This window comes from Manis javanica, unplaced genomic scaffold, assembly GCF_040802235.1.
Source record: "Manis javanica isolate MJ-LG unplaced genomic scaffold, MJ_LKY HiC_scaffold_25, whole genome shotgun sequence".
Taxonomy (NCBI): Eukaryota; Metazoa; Chordata; class Mammalia; order Pholidota; family Manidae; genus Manis; species Manis javanica.
The window spans coordinates 1,111,106-1,123,592 of NW_027332171.1; the positions used below are offsets into that span (position 1 = coordinate 1,111,106).

General features: G+C 42.0%; 1 protein-coding gene across 1 annotated transcript; it reads right to left on the reverse strand.

The window, feature by feature from the left end:
• Window positions 1-3,613: 3,613 nt before the first annotated feature.
• On the reverse strand, window positions 3,614-4,561 carry LOC108403122 (olfactory receptor 5A1). The gene has a single exon (XM_017670058.3). It carries the CDS (start codon window positions 4,559-4,561, stop codon window positions 3,614-3,616), a length of 948 nt encoding a protein of 315 aa, XP_017525547.2.
• Between the last annotated feature and the right edge of the window lie 7,926 nt (window positions 4,562-12,487).

Genomic DNA, 12,487 nt, shown 5'->3' on the forward strand with positions numbered 1-12,487 from the left:
CAGGCTCTTTTTCTCTATAGTCAGAGAGGAAGGAGGCAGAGGAGGATGAAGAAGCCTCAAGGTAAGTTCACACTTGCTTTCAGGCACAAACCAGGTCAGATTTCTCAGAGTAGGGAAATGGGTGCTTATATAAAAATATAAATTGTGCTAAGATATCTAATGAGGATGCAAACCCCTTGAAGTCAGAAATATGGCCATCTGTCTTTCACTGCATTTAAGCAGTTCTACATAAGCTTAAGTAAGTTACGCCCAGAGACAGTTAAGGTGGAAACGGCTGCAGATTGATGCTAGAGGGCTTTTTATTTGTGCTGATGCTCTTGTTTGCTTTTCAACTATCTCTAGCCATGTATTATATTTACAGTAATTCGTACTGCCCCAAATTTGAATTGTTATGATTAGCAATTTCATTAAAGCTCTTTTAAATTTAAAAATAATATAATAATATGTAGAAAAGGTGTCTAATTTTGTTCAGTCTCTCTTTCATTGAAACAAATCTATAAGATGCCTCATTAGTTGTACCATAGGACAGTGATATAAGCATTACAGTTTGCAAAAGTCAACATTACTGTGAACAGTGAATTGTTCATTTATTAAACAAATCTGTGTTATGTGTCTACTATGTGCCAGACCCTGTGTTAGGTTCTGGGAGCACAACAGTGAGCAAGTGTCAGGCTCTGTCCTCAAGGGAGTTACAGTCTAGTGTAGGGTACAAGCTATGGATCGAGTGATTACAAACAGTAATGTTAATGCACAAATTGGGTAAATCAAATGCCATGGGCTTGGGAAAGGGGTGGGCAGATTCTAATGGAGGAAGTGCTGCTTGAGCAGAGACCTGAAGGGTGAGATGCCATCAGGCAGGTAAAAACCATATGAGGAAAGAGAAACTCCTGGTGCAAAGAGCTCAAGACAAACAAACAAACAAACAAACAAAAAAGAGTGCTGTGGCCAGCACACTGCCCAGACCCCAGAGTGCTAGGAGAGAGAGAGAGCTTGGGGTGAGGAGTTGGAGAGGTAAGCAGAGCTGTAGCAAAAAAACCCAGAAAGGACTTTGTAAACATGTTAAAGAATTTAACTTGAAGGCAGTGGGGAGCTCATGAGTGTTTTTGAGAGCTGGCCTCATAAACTGAAATCAATAAAATAACACACAAGCATTAAATGGGCTAAATAGGCAGAATAGTGACACTTCAAAGATTCCTATATCCCAATCCCAGGGGCATGTAAATAGATTACCTTTCAGGCAGAAGGGACTTTTCAGATGTGTTGAGTTATTGAAACAAATCTATAAGATGCCTCATTAGTTGTACCATAGGACAGATATAAGCATTACAGTTTGCAAAAGTTATGGGCCTTGAAATGGGGAGATTATCCCAAATTATCTGTGTGGTCCCAGTCTAATCATAAGAGTCTTTAAAAGCAGAGACCCTTTCCCAGCTGAGGGTAGGTGTGACATTACTGACTTTGGCCATGAGCCAAAGAATGCAGGTGGCCACTAGGAGCTGGAAAAGGCAAAGAAACAGATTCTATCCTGGGGCCTCCAGAAAGGAGCACAGCCCTACTGATAACCTTGATTTCAGCCCTCTGAGATCCCTGCTGAACTTCTAATCTGCAGAACTGTGAGATAATACATGTATGTTGTTTTAGGCCACTTAGTTCGTGATACTAAGTGACAGCAGTGATAGCAAACTAACACACTCACATTCCTCAGATTGACGTATCTATAGGTTAAGCTTTATTTTCTTTACATGTGAAGTTCTCAGGTGGAGGTCTGTGGTAGACGAACTGAGACAGGTTGGCAAATAAGGCAGTTGAGGAGAAGCAAAGGGTGTGTGTGTGTTTGTGTGTGTTTGTGTGTATATTTTAACTTGAAGGAGAAGGTAGAAAGATTTGATATTGAATAATTTGTAGATTTCCTTTAAGGTAAACCTTTTCCATAATTTTCATAAATTGCATCACTTCCTTTGGGAGCATAGAATAATTCTACTGAATCAAGATTATTCATTTAGATTAAAATATATCAGAATTCAAGCATGTCAATTCTAAGCTTCAAAGGTATAATTTATTCCTATGTCTCCAAGACTGCTCCGTTTGGAGCTGTGGTCCCTCCATCAGATCTCACATCGGAAATAATCACAAAGGCTTTCTCACCTTACATTCAGCCAGCTGAGGAAACATACAGTGGAAGTATCCTGGCACAGAACCCACCAAAAGAGACGATTTCCAGAATCTCCAACACAATGTGCATAGGTTCAAACATTCATAAAGGTAACTGATAAAGGAATTTCAGGGAAGTTACCCACTGGGTGCTATTTGTATGGGCTATTTTAAGTTCGCCTGATGCTGGATGGGAATGAGTTTATGAGACTGAAGAACCCAGGAGATCTGAAATACAGATTTTTCCTCCCCTTCCAGATATGAAGGAAATCATCCACTTATGTGAATCATGTAATAAAATAAAATCTTTTTGCATATCCTACAGTCCCACACTAATAGAAAAGTGAGTGTGTTGGGAAGGGGACAGAACCTCAAAGGCACAAGAGGATTTGTTGCAGAAATGGTTGTGCTAGGCCACTCCACTGTAGGTGCCCTCCATTGAGTAATGACCTGGAGATGAGAGCTGGGACACCCCTCCCTGAGATAATGGCGAATATTTCACAATGTGGGTCTGCAAGGGCTCCTCCATTTTTAGATAAAAAATGAGGATTTTATAGGAGCAACGGGCTACGATAGAAGAGAGCAAGAATTCAGAGTGTGCGATTGGAAGGGAGACAGAGATGTGAGATGGAGTCAGGGGCTGAACTGGTGAAGGAATGACATGGTTGGAATCAAAGAGATACTCACTGAGTGAGCAGTTAAGGTGACTGAGAAGGAAAAGGGAAGAGTACTGATGTGTTACCAATGGACTGAAAATTTCCAGGCCCCTACCTAGGTGAGTTAGAGAGAAATGACAGCCAAAGGTAATGCCCTTCCATACTTGCTTAGCGCATTCTTCAGTAGTCACGACAGGAGGCCTGTAGGGGTGTCTTGGAGGGAGTGTTTAATGCAGTCGGCATCGTTTTCTTGCAATTTACCTCATCTGTACATAGTGTATCTTTTTGGATTCTGCCATATGCCAGTAACAAGAGTCATGCCCAGTTTCCAGGCTGTTTGTGTTGAATGTGAGAGGCAGAGTATGGGCTCTAGAGCAGGAGGACCTGTGTTTGAGTTGAAGTTTTGTCTGTTACTTCCTATACGATCAGTTTTCCTTGCTGGGATCTCATTTCCCCACTTGTAACATAGGGAGAGTGCTCTGTGCATCAATCACAGTACTGCAATGAGTATTTAAATCGTATTTGTGCCCGGTTCATCTTAACCCCCTGATACTAGGTGGTTTCTGTAATACCGATTGTGAGAATATGGTATCCCGAGACTTTTTTTTCTGAAGTAATCTTGTCCCCCTTTTGACCATCCGTGGTGGAGTCAGTAGACAGATGACCATAAGGAGTCTGGCAGGAGAAGCCTTCACTGGTCGGGCATGTACACACGATGTCTCCCTTGCCTAAGCCAGAGGAGAAGATAGGTGCCATGGATCATTTAAATCTCCAGCAGTTTGGAGAAATATATTTTCAATCATGAACTAGGAAAATGCTTTCTTCTTCTCCAACACTTTCCCCAGGGCATCTTTGATCTCTCTGTTCCTCAAACTGTAAATGAGAGGGTTCAGCACGGGGATCCCCAGCGAGTAGAACACAGACACCACCTTGTCTCTGCCGAGGGAGTAGCTGGAGCTGGGCCGCAGGTACGTGAAGAGGGAGGTCCCAAACAGCAGGGTCACCCCCGTCAGGTGCGAGGCGCATGTGCTGAAGGCTTTCCTTCGGCCTTCCGCCGAGCGGATCTTCAGGACAGCAGCCACTATGTAAGTGTAGGAGATGAGGAGGATGAGGAAAGATGTCCCCCCAGCAGTGACCACCACAAGGAAATTCACCACTTGACTGGGAAAGGTGTCAGAGCAAGAAAGGACCAGGACTGGTGGCAGGTCACAGAAGAAGTGGTTGATGACATTGGAGCTGCAGAAGTGGAGCCGAAAGATGGAGCTGGTCTGGACCAGGGCACTCAGGAAGCCACCAACATATGCCCCGACCACCATGCGTGCACAGAGGCCCGGGGACATGATGGCAGGGTAGAGCAGGGGGCTGGAGATGGCTGCATACCGGTCATACGCCATAGCAGTTAGGAGGAAGCACTCAGTTAGACCCATGCCGACGAAGAAAAAAAACTGAGCAGCACAGCCCAAGAATGATATGGTCTTCCGCTCCTGGAAGAAGTCAGTGAGCATCTTGGGAGCCACTGCCGAAGAATAGCAGATGTCGATGAAGGACAAGTTGCTGAGGAAGAAGAACATGGGTGTGTGCAGATGAGTGTCAGCTCTGATCAAAAAGATGAGGACCAGGTTCCAGGCCAGTGTCACAAGATAGATGCTCAGGAAAGTCACAAAGAGGGGGGCCTGGAGTTCTGGATGGTCTGCAAACCCCAGCAGGATGAATGTGGTCACTGAGGAGCAGTTCCAGGCCTTAGTTGAGGACATATTTCCCCTGAACCACAAGGACAAGATGCAGACCTGGGATAATAATGATAATCCACATTGCAGGTGATCTCAACAAATAATTACAAAATGTATGAGAAGGAGGGCAGAGTGTTACAAAGGGTTACAACTTGATGCAAAGATTCTCTCAGAAGGCAGTTTTAGTCATTGTCTTACATATTTGCTTTTTTATTTGGTGTATTGTGATTGGTATGGGCATACCATACCAGACTCCCTGTGATCCGCTCCTGCCTCCATATTTAGTAGCTCTTGGGTGAAGTATCCCATGTCACTAGGCTTCAATTTCCTCATCTTTAAAGCAAGTGACAGTACCTATTTCACATATTTGTTTTAAGAATTAAATAAGACAAAGTGTGTAAGATGACTGACACATAGTAAGTCCTCAGTGGGAGTTACCAAAAGTTTTTTTTGTGTCCCAGATGAATCATATCATGCCCTGAAATACAACTATTCATTTAACTTGATTCAAGTTTCAACATTGGAATGGTTGAAAATTGAATGTAAGGGACCAGGTTCAGCTCTGTAGCTGTAAAATAGTCAGACATTTAGAATGTTTTGAATCCAAAGGAATTGGCCAGCAATGTATAAGAATGCTCTTCATTGTCAAATAGTAGATCTGAATACACTAATGTAGTTCCACTTTCAAATTTGTCTTCAGTCTGAGCTCCCTAAGCTATTTAATTGTTAGGAATATAGACTCTGCTTCTAGGAATTTACCCAAAGAAAACAAAATTTGAAGATATATGTACCCCATGTTTATCAGTGCATTATTTACAATAACCAAGATATGAAAGCAACCTAAGGGTACATCAGTAGATGAATGGATAAAGAAGAGGCGGTACCTATATACTGTTGTATATTACCCAGCCATAAAATGAAAACAAACTCTACCATTTGCAACAACATGAATGGATCTAGAGGGTATTATGCTCAGTGAGAGGCAGAGAAAGACAAGTACCATGTGATTTCACTTATTTGTAAAGTATAAAAACAAATCAAAACAGAAGGAACAAAACAGCAGTGGACTCAGAGACACTGAGAAGGGACTGGTGGTTGCCATGGGGGAGGGTTGGGGTGGGATGGTGGGGAGAGTGAGGGGGATAAAGGGACACAAAAATTCCTAATCATAAAATAAGTTGGTCATGGGGATGGTAGTACAGCGTGGAGAATACAGCCAATGCTTCTGTAACATCTTCCCTTGTTGACAGATAGTAACTACACTAGTCGGGGTGAGGATTTAATAATGTGGGTAACTGTTGAACCACGGTGCTGTATACTTGAAACCAATATGGTTGTATATCAACAATACTTCAATTAGAAAAAAGAATGTGGACTCTGAATTTAGATTGGCTTCAATTCCCAGCTTTACTACATAACAGATGTGTGACCTTGAACAAGTCACTTGAACTCCCTATTTCAATCTGTAGCATTAGAGATAATGATAGCATTTACTTTATTAGGATCTTTCTATATCATCAGTCAATCATCTGATCTATCATCTGTTTCTGTCATCTATCTATCTATCTATCTATCTATCTATCTATCTATCTATCTATCTATCTATCTATCTATCTATCCATCATCATCTAATCTCCTTTAGGACTTGGCTGGACCATAGTATCTTTCAAGATTGGGAACTTGATTCCATTCAATCTACATTGATAAGAATTCGGATCATACCCTCATACATCCACATTAAATCTCAATCCAAATAATTCAAAGAGAATTCCTGTCCTCAGCAGGTCTCTGAAGCTAGGCCCTATCTCTGCAGAAGGCTCTAGGAAGCTTGTGGTCATGGTGAATGGCCCTTACAGGTTTGGCGTATATCTTGATCCTCCTTTAGGTCTTACAAACACTTTGGAAATCAATGAAATTACCTTAACTTTCTTTTCAAACTATACTTTCAACTTCTTGAAATATAGTGAATCTTACAAATGTTATTTTATTTTTTCAAAATGGAAATTTTATTTTATGAATTTAAATGCAATATGTGAGAACTATAAAATAACTTATGAACATACATCAGTGAAATCTTGAACTTCTGATCAATACAAAAAAGAAAAAAAACCACTTGAAACTGGACGTTATGTCATTCCATTTCTTAAAATACTAGCTCTTAACATTTTGGTGTATACCTTTCATCTGCAAGTATTGTATATGCATGTGGGTGTTTTTATCACAGTACACAAATGCTCTAATAGCTTATACATATTATTGAAATCATTCCAAGTCAGTAACTTCACACTTTGGGAAGTAATACTTTTTCTGTTTGCTCTGAATTTTTCTTGCTCAGTTTAGGAGAGCCAGTTCATCCTAATATTCCCAGTTTTTCATAAATCAATTAAATCTACCCATTGCTAGTCAAAGCCTCATTGACCTTAGCTTTCTTCTTGGAACTTGCACAAGAGATAGATTCCCCTGGAACTAGGGCTCACTCTTCTCCCCCTCAATAGTTCCTGCTACAGATTTTTCAGCGCTGAAACCCACCAGCTTTGGAGAGTGAGAGGAGGTGCGGTGCCTTTCAGCCATCACCATACTGTCATTGTGCAGACCTACAGAGATCTAATCCCAGTCTTGTCAGTATGGCTTTAAGCTTTATCCCATGTCCAAACTTGATGCACCCATCAATGAAAGGTGTGTAGATTTCCCAGAATCAGGAGAGGGTTCTTTCCCCTTAAAGAAAAGAGAGGGGCCTGCAGCAAAGTTTGGCATAATCTGGTGCAGATGCGGAGCCACATGGAAAAGTTGGGATCTAAACAAAAGCCTTGCCGGAGGCCTGCCCCATTCTGTGCAGAGCCAACCATTTGGCAAGGCAGAGACCCGAGGTCTGTGATGTGATCCAAAGACATTTGGGGTCACCTATTCAGGTTAGCAGGAAGGGGAGGAGGGCATAAGGTGGTGGTTATGAATCTGGGTAGGCTTCAGGACAAGCCTGGTTCCAATCCTGACTCTGCCCCTTGCCACCTGTGGGATGTTGGGCAACTGATTTAGCTTTTCTGAATTTTAATGTCTCCATTTGTAAAATAGGGATAACAGGGACTACTGAACAGGGTTGTCTGAGGATTGCTTATATGTGAAAGGCTCCTGGGTCTTGAGACAGGATGTTTGCTTAATAAACTGGGGCTGTGATTGCTGTCAGCAGTGAGTAGTCCTTAAAGAATCATTTGTGGAACTGAGTCTTATTTTGGAAACACTTCCTCTCGTGTGGTGTGCTTATCTTACAGAAACGGGGGTTCCTGATGGGCCATGCAGGTTTGTAAGAAGTGTTGAGGAGCGAGGTTGAGGAATATAATGAGCTGGGGGATGACAGGCCAACCAAAAATCGGTTTGGAATGTTGCCATCGGTGGGGAGAACTTTCACATTTAAGGGTGAAATTTCCCATCCCCAGAAACAGAAAGTGATGCTGGAAAAATTGAAGCAAGAGGGAAAGCATATCCTGAGTTTTATTCTCACCTATGGATGCCCTGACTTTTACCTTAGGATATTAATCAGAAGGTATCTTAAGGGTTGTGTGGAGCATTTTGTGTTGCTGAACTCTGCTCACAAGTAGGTGCTTCTTCCCTTCAGAGAGCAAGGAAATCTCCTTCACTTGCAGCGAGCTTGGGGAGGCTCAGTTTGGTCTGAGCCTGGACTCCGTCCAGTCCTATAATACAGGTATAATTAACATCAGGCTAAAGAAGGAGAGCTTGGAGGCTCCTGGATTCGTAGATGCTGGAGCTGCATCTTTGTGAGTAACATGACCCTGTAAGGTCATGGTGAAGGTATAATTATACAGTGAAACTGAGTACCCAGCACAGTACCTTGAGCATAGAAGACACCCAGGAATTTCAGGGAATGGGTAGTTAATTTATGACTCAGCTCATCTGTTATCAAATATCTGCAGGAAAGTGTTACATTTTGTAAGCAAGTCTGCCTAATACGAGCTTCACAGATGCAGCTGGGGAAGAAACAAAATGGAATAATGACAAGGAGAACGGCAGCCAGACTCGAGTCGGTGTGGTTTCCTGATTTCCCCACCACTCCCGGGGTCTGTCCCTCGTGTACCTGCTCCCCTCATCCTTGCCTCCGCCTGGTGCCCTCCAGGTTTGCCCTTCCAGGTCTGTCTTTCACCTGAATGTACACATGAGTGGTGGAACTGAAAGAGTCTCTCTCGACCTAAGGTGAGAATTCAGAAGGTTGCCAAGACTTTAATCCGAGAATTAAGATTCGAATGGTAAAGGTCAAGCCATCAGTCAGAAAAGAGAAAGGGAGTTTTAGGGGCTGAGGTCTCTGTAGTGTTTGGAAAATCTGCTCAGTGACGCCTGTGCTGATTACAGACCATCCACATTGCTTTTCACACTCCTTACTAATAATTGGGGCTGTGGTCAAGGGCATAGCCATTCCTTCAGAACTTTCATTCCCTCTTAATGCTCTTCCTGGTTGCAAGGGCTCAGACAGGGTCCAGGAAACCCATCAAAGGTGCAGTAAAATTGGGGCTGAATTTGGGGAAAGACAATAGAATGAAAAAGTACATGGGGAAAAAACAAAATCCAGAGATCTCTTTAGTCATCTATGTAGGCTGATACAGTGTGCTCTTTGTAAAATATTAGTATGGACATGAAGACAAAAAGTAAAAGATGAATGACTGCACTCACCCTCTCCTTCTCGTTTGTTTGTTCTTTGGCTGATACCTGTCTTGAGTTCTGGTTCAGAAGGAGTCTAATCATGCTTTGATATCTGCTTCCAGTCTTCCAAGTGCTAATGAGTTTGGAGAGCAAGCCTGAGGCTGGTTTATTCACCAAAAACACAAATACCCACTTGGTGCGCAGAATGTATTTTTATGGGTAAAACAGTGGTGGGAAAATACACATAAAAAGAAGAGGGAGAATGAAATCTTTAAGAAGCTCTTCAGGTATCTGCTAATATCTGCATTTGGGGTCATCTTGGAGGTGTTTCAAAGCTGGTATTGGGCCTGAATTTGAGAGAAGTTTTTTCCTCTCTCTCTAGAGATGTTTCATTACATTTGCCCTTGAGGGTCTTTTTTGAAAGAGAAAGGAATGTATCATCCAAACTTCATGGATTTGTAGTTAATTGATCCCTGGGGTGATATGGAGAACATATACTCATGTAAATGCTGTGAAGACAATGCTTATTAAACTCCATCCCAGTGGCTAGCTCTCCTGGTCCCCCAGCGCTGATCAAGATCCCTGCTGGCGGTGTGTGGTGAGCTGGCTCAGGATGGCAGCACAACTCACGGGACCTACTCTGTAGCAGAAAGCAGGATTGTACAAATACATATATACTCTTTTCACCCCTTCATAGAACCTCTTTGCTTTGAAGTGTGTTAAATGGATGGGAACTCAACCTTAGTGAGCCCCTACTATGTGCTATATGCACTGTATTAGGTCCTTTATGCATCTTAAATCCTCACTAAATCCTCAAAACCCCATCTGTAGAAGAAGAAACTAAAAATCAGAGAAGCTAACTAAGCAGCTCAAAATCAAATCATACAGCTAGTGAGAGATTGATCCAATATTTGCACCCATGGCTATGTGACACTAAACTCTGCATAGGAATGGTACATACATTTATTTCAGAATTCAACTACACACAAATGTGTTGATATGATCAATTGTATCCCTCAATTCATAAATCCATTCTCTTTCCACAGAAACTTACTATCTTCTCTACGAGAGAGACATTAGATACAGAGCTTTCCCCCCCTAAATTAAAAACAAAAACTCTGATAAAGTATAAAGTTTATTCTATGGAGGGCCACATAGAAATAAAAAAATTATTTTGGAGATGGAGAGAGAGGAAAAGTTTTGATTCACTTGTTTCTTAAACAGAGAATATTGAACTCTGGTGAGAATGGAAATGGGGATCTTCGAGTAGGTTCCGATGAGGCAGATAATCTTCAGCCCCCACATGACCCTGAGCCTTCTTACCCACGGGAATAGTCCGTCTTAGTCTGTCTGAGGAGACCAACTTTTCCTGGCTCAATGACTATTCCTGCTCAACCTCCTGTGGAGCAATTGCTGTGCAAAGGGATGTCTCTTCACCCCAAGGCCCCTGGAGCCATCTTTCGGTGCTGCCTGGCCACAGTTGGATTCAAATCCCAGCATGCTCCGGGAGGACAAGTGCAAAATGTGACCTTTCAGAAGAGACATTATTCCTCCCAAGCAAGGAAGGCATTTCAGATTTATTTTGGGGCAATCCCAGGAGAATGTGTTTAGAATGGACTCTGAAAGTGTTAGCAGGAAGGATAGACTATAACATTAGCTTGAGTAAAATTTAATTATATACTCTGGATTTTGAATTTGCCTGAAGTCAGTCATCTGGGACTGACTGTAACACATTGTTTATTGGATTAAACAGTAGCCTGCATTCAGTAGGTTGAAAGGACAGATCTTCCCCGGCTCAGTTCAGAGGCAAAGAATCCAATGTCTTAGGGAAATAGGAATCTTAAAGTAGGTTTATCATGTGTGTGATCTGCATACTAATAATTCCCTTCCCAACTATGTTTACCTAGAGGGCTAAAGGGAAGTCCCTTCACTAAGGCTGGATCATATAGTGGTTTTACTTTCTAATTTTTTGAGGACTCCCCATACAGTTTTCCACAGTGGCCGCACTAGTTTGCATTCCCACTAACAATGCGCAGGAGTTCCCTTTTCTTTGTGTCTTTGCCAACACTTGCTATTGTTTTTCTTGTTAACAAAAGCTATTCTAACAGGTGTGAGGTGGCATCTCAATGTGGTTTTGATTTGCATGTCTCTGTGCGTGTGTGTGTTGGGGGAACAGAATGGACACGAAGGATGGCATGTTGTTTTCTTCATGTACTTCCCCTTCCTCACCATCACCAGTCCTTGGTTTTACCCTCTACGCATTTTGCTCTGCCTTTTCCTCTTATCTCAGAGTTTAAATTAATAATGCTCTACATCACCACTGTTCCTGCTTACATCTGCTGGAGGATTAAAACATGATCCCAATAACAGCCACAAAACAGATTTTCCAGAGTCGCTTTTCATCCCAGATCCATTCAAATTCCTCTAGGACTGGGGGCCACCAGGGGGTCTCACATGCCTCTGTGCGATAAGCTACCATGTGTCTCCCACCACTTCCTTTCTTCCTTGTCTGCATTACAGAGAGGCTTCCTGCAGACACCTGCCATGGTACTCACTGATGCACCCGCTGTCTGATGGCTGAGATGCTGGCACTGAAGATGCAGATGTCTTGTCTCAGAGGATCATTACTACTGCCACCCAAACTACTGGCACTTTCAATGCTCCATTCAGCATTAGTCAGCCCTCTGTCCACTGTTCTTATTCTAGTTCCTTTGGGTGGGAACTCAGGAATGAGTCTTTGGGTGGGCTGAAGGATGACTTATGTGATAAAAAGTAGCTCCTTCTAGAATTACCCTTCTTCTCTGAGGCTGCACCATTGTTCTGAAACCAGATGAGTACACGTTGATTCTCTTCCTTTGGGATTCTCCCTTCAAGAGTTCCCAAGGGAAATTTGCATCAATGGATATTTAGTGAGAATGGCATTCAAAGGTTTCTTAGAAAATTCATACATAAGATGGACTTGGCTCTTGTGTGTCTTCAGATGCCTTGATAAATAGGGAAAATTGTATTTTATACATTAAAATTATTTAAAACGTTTGCTGCAACTTTCGCCATATCAGTGGTTAAGAATTTTCATTTCATTTCATTTCATATTGGAAACAATTTGTAATTTCCTAATGAGTCATTTGAGTTTGTCTTACCTACCAATTCCAAGAAAATGTTTTCCAGAAGTATAATGTTCACATTATTCACAGTTTATAATAATATTAAGCTCATAATAATAATAATAATAATAATAATAAAACAATGGTGATGGCAAAGGTAATTGTTTATAAAAGAATTAGTGCTAAGATTTGCTAAAAA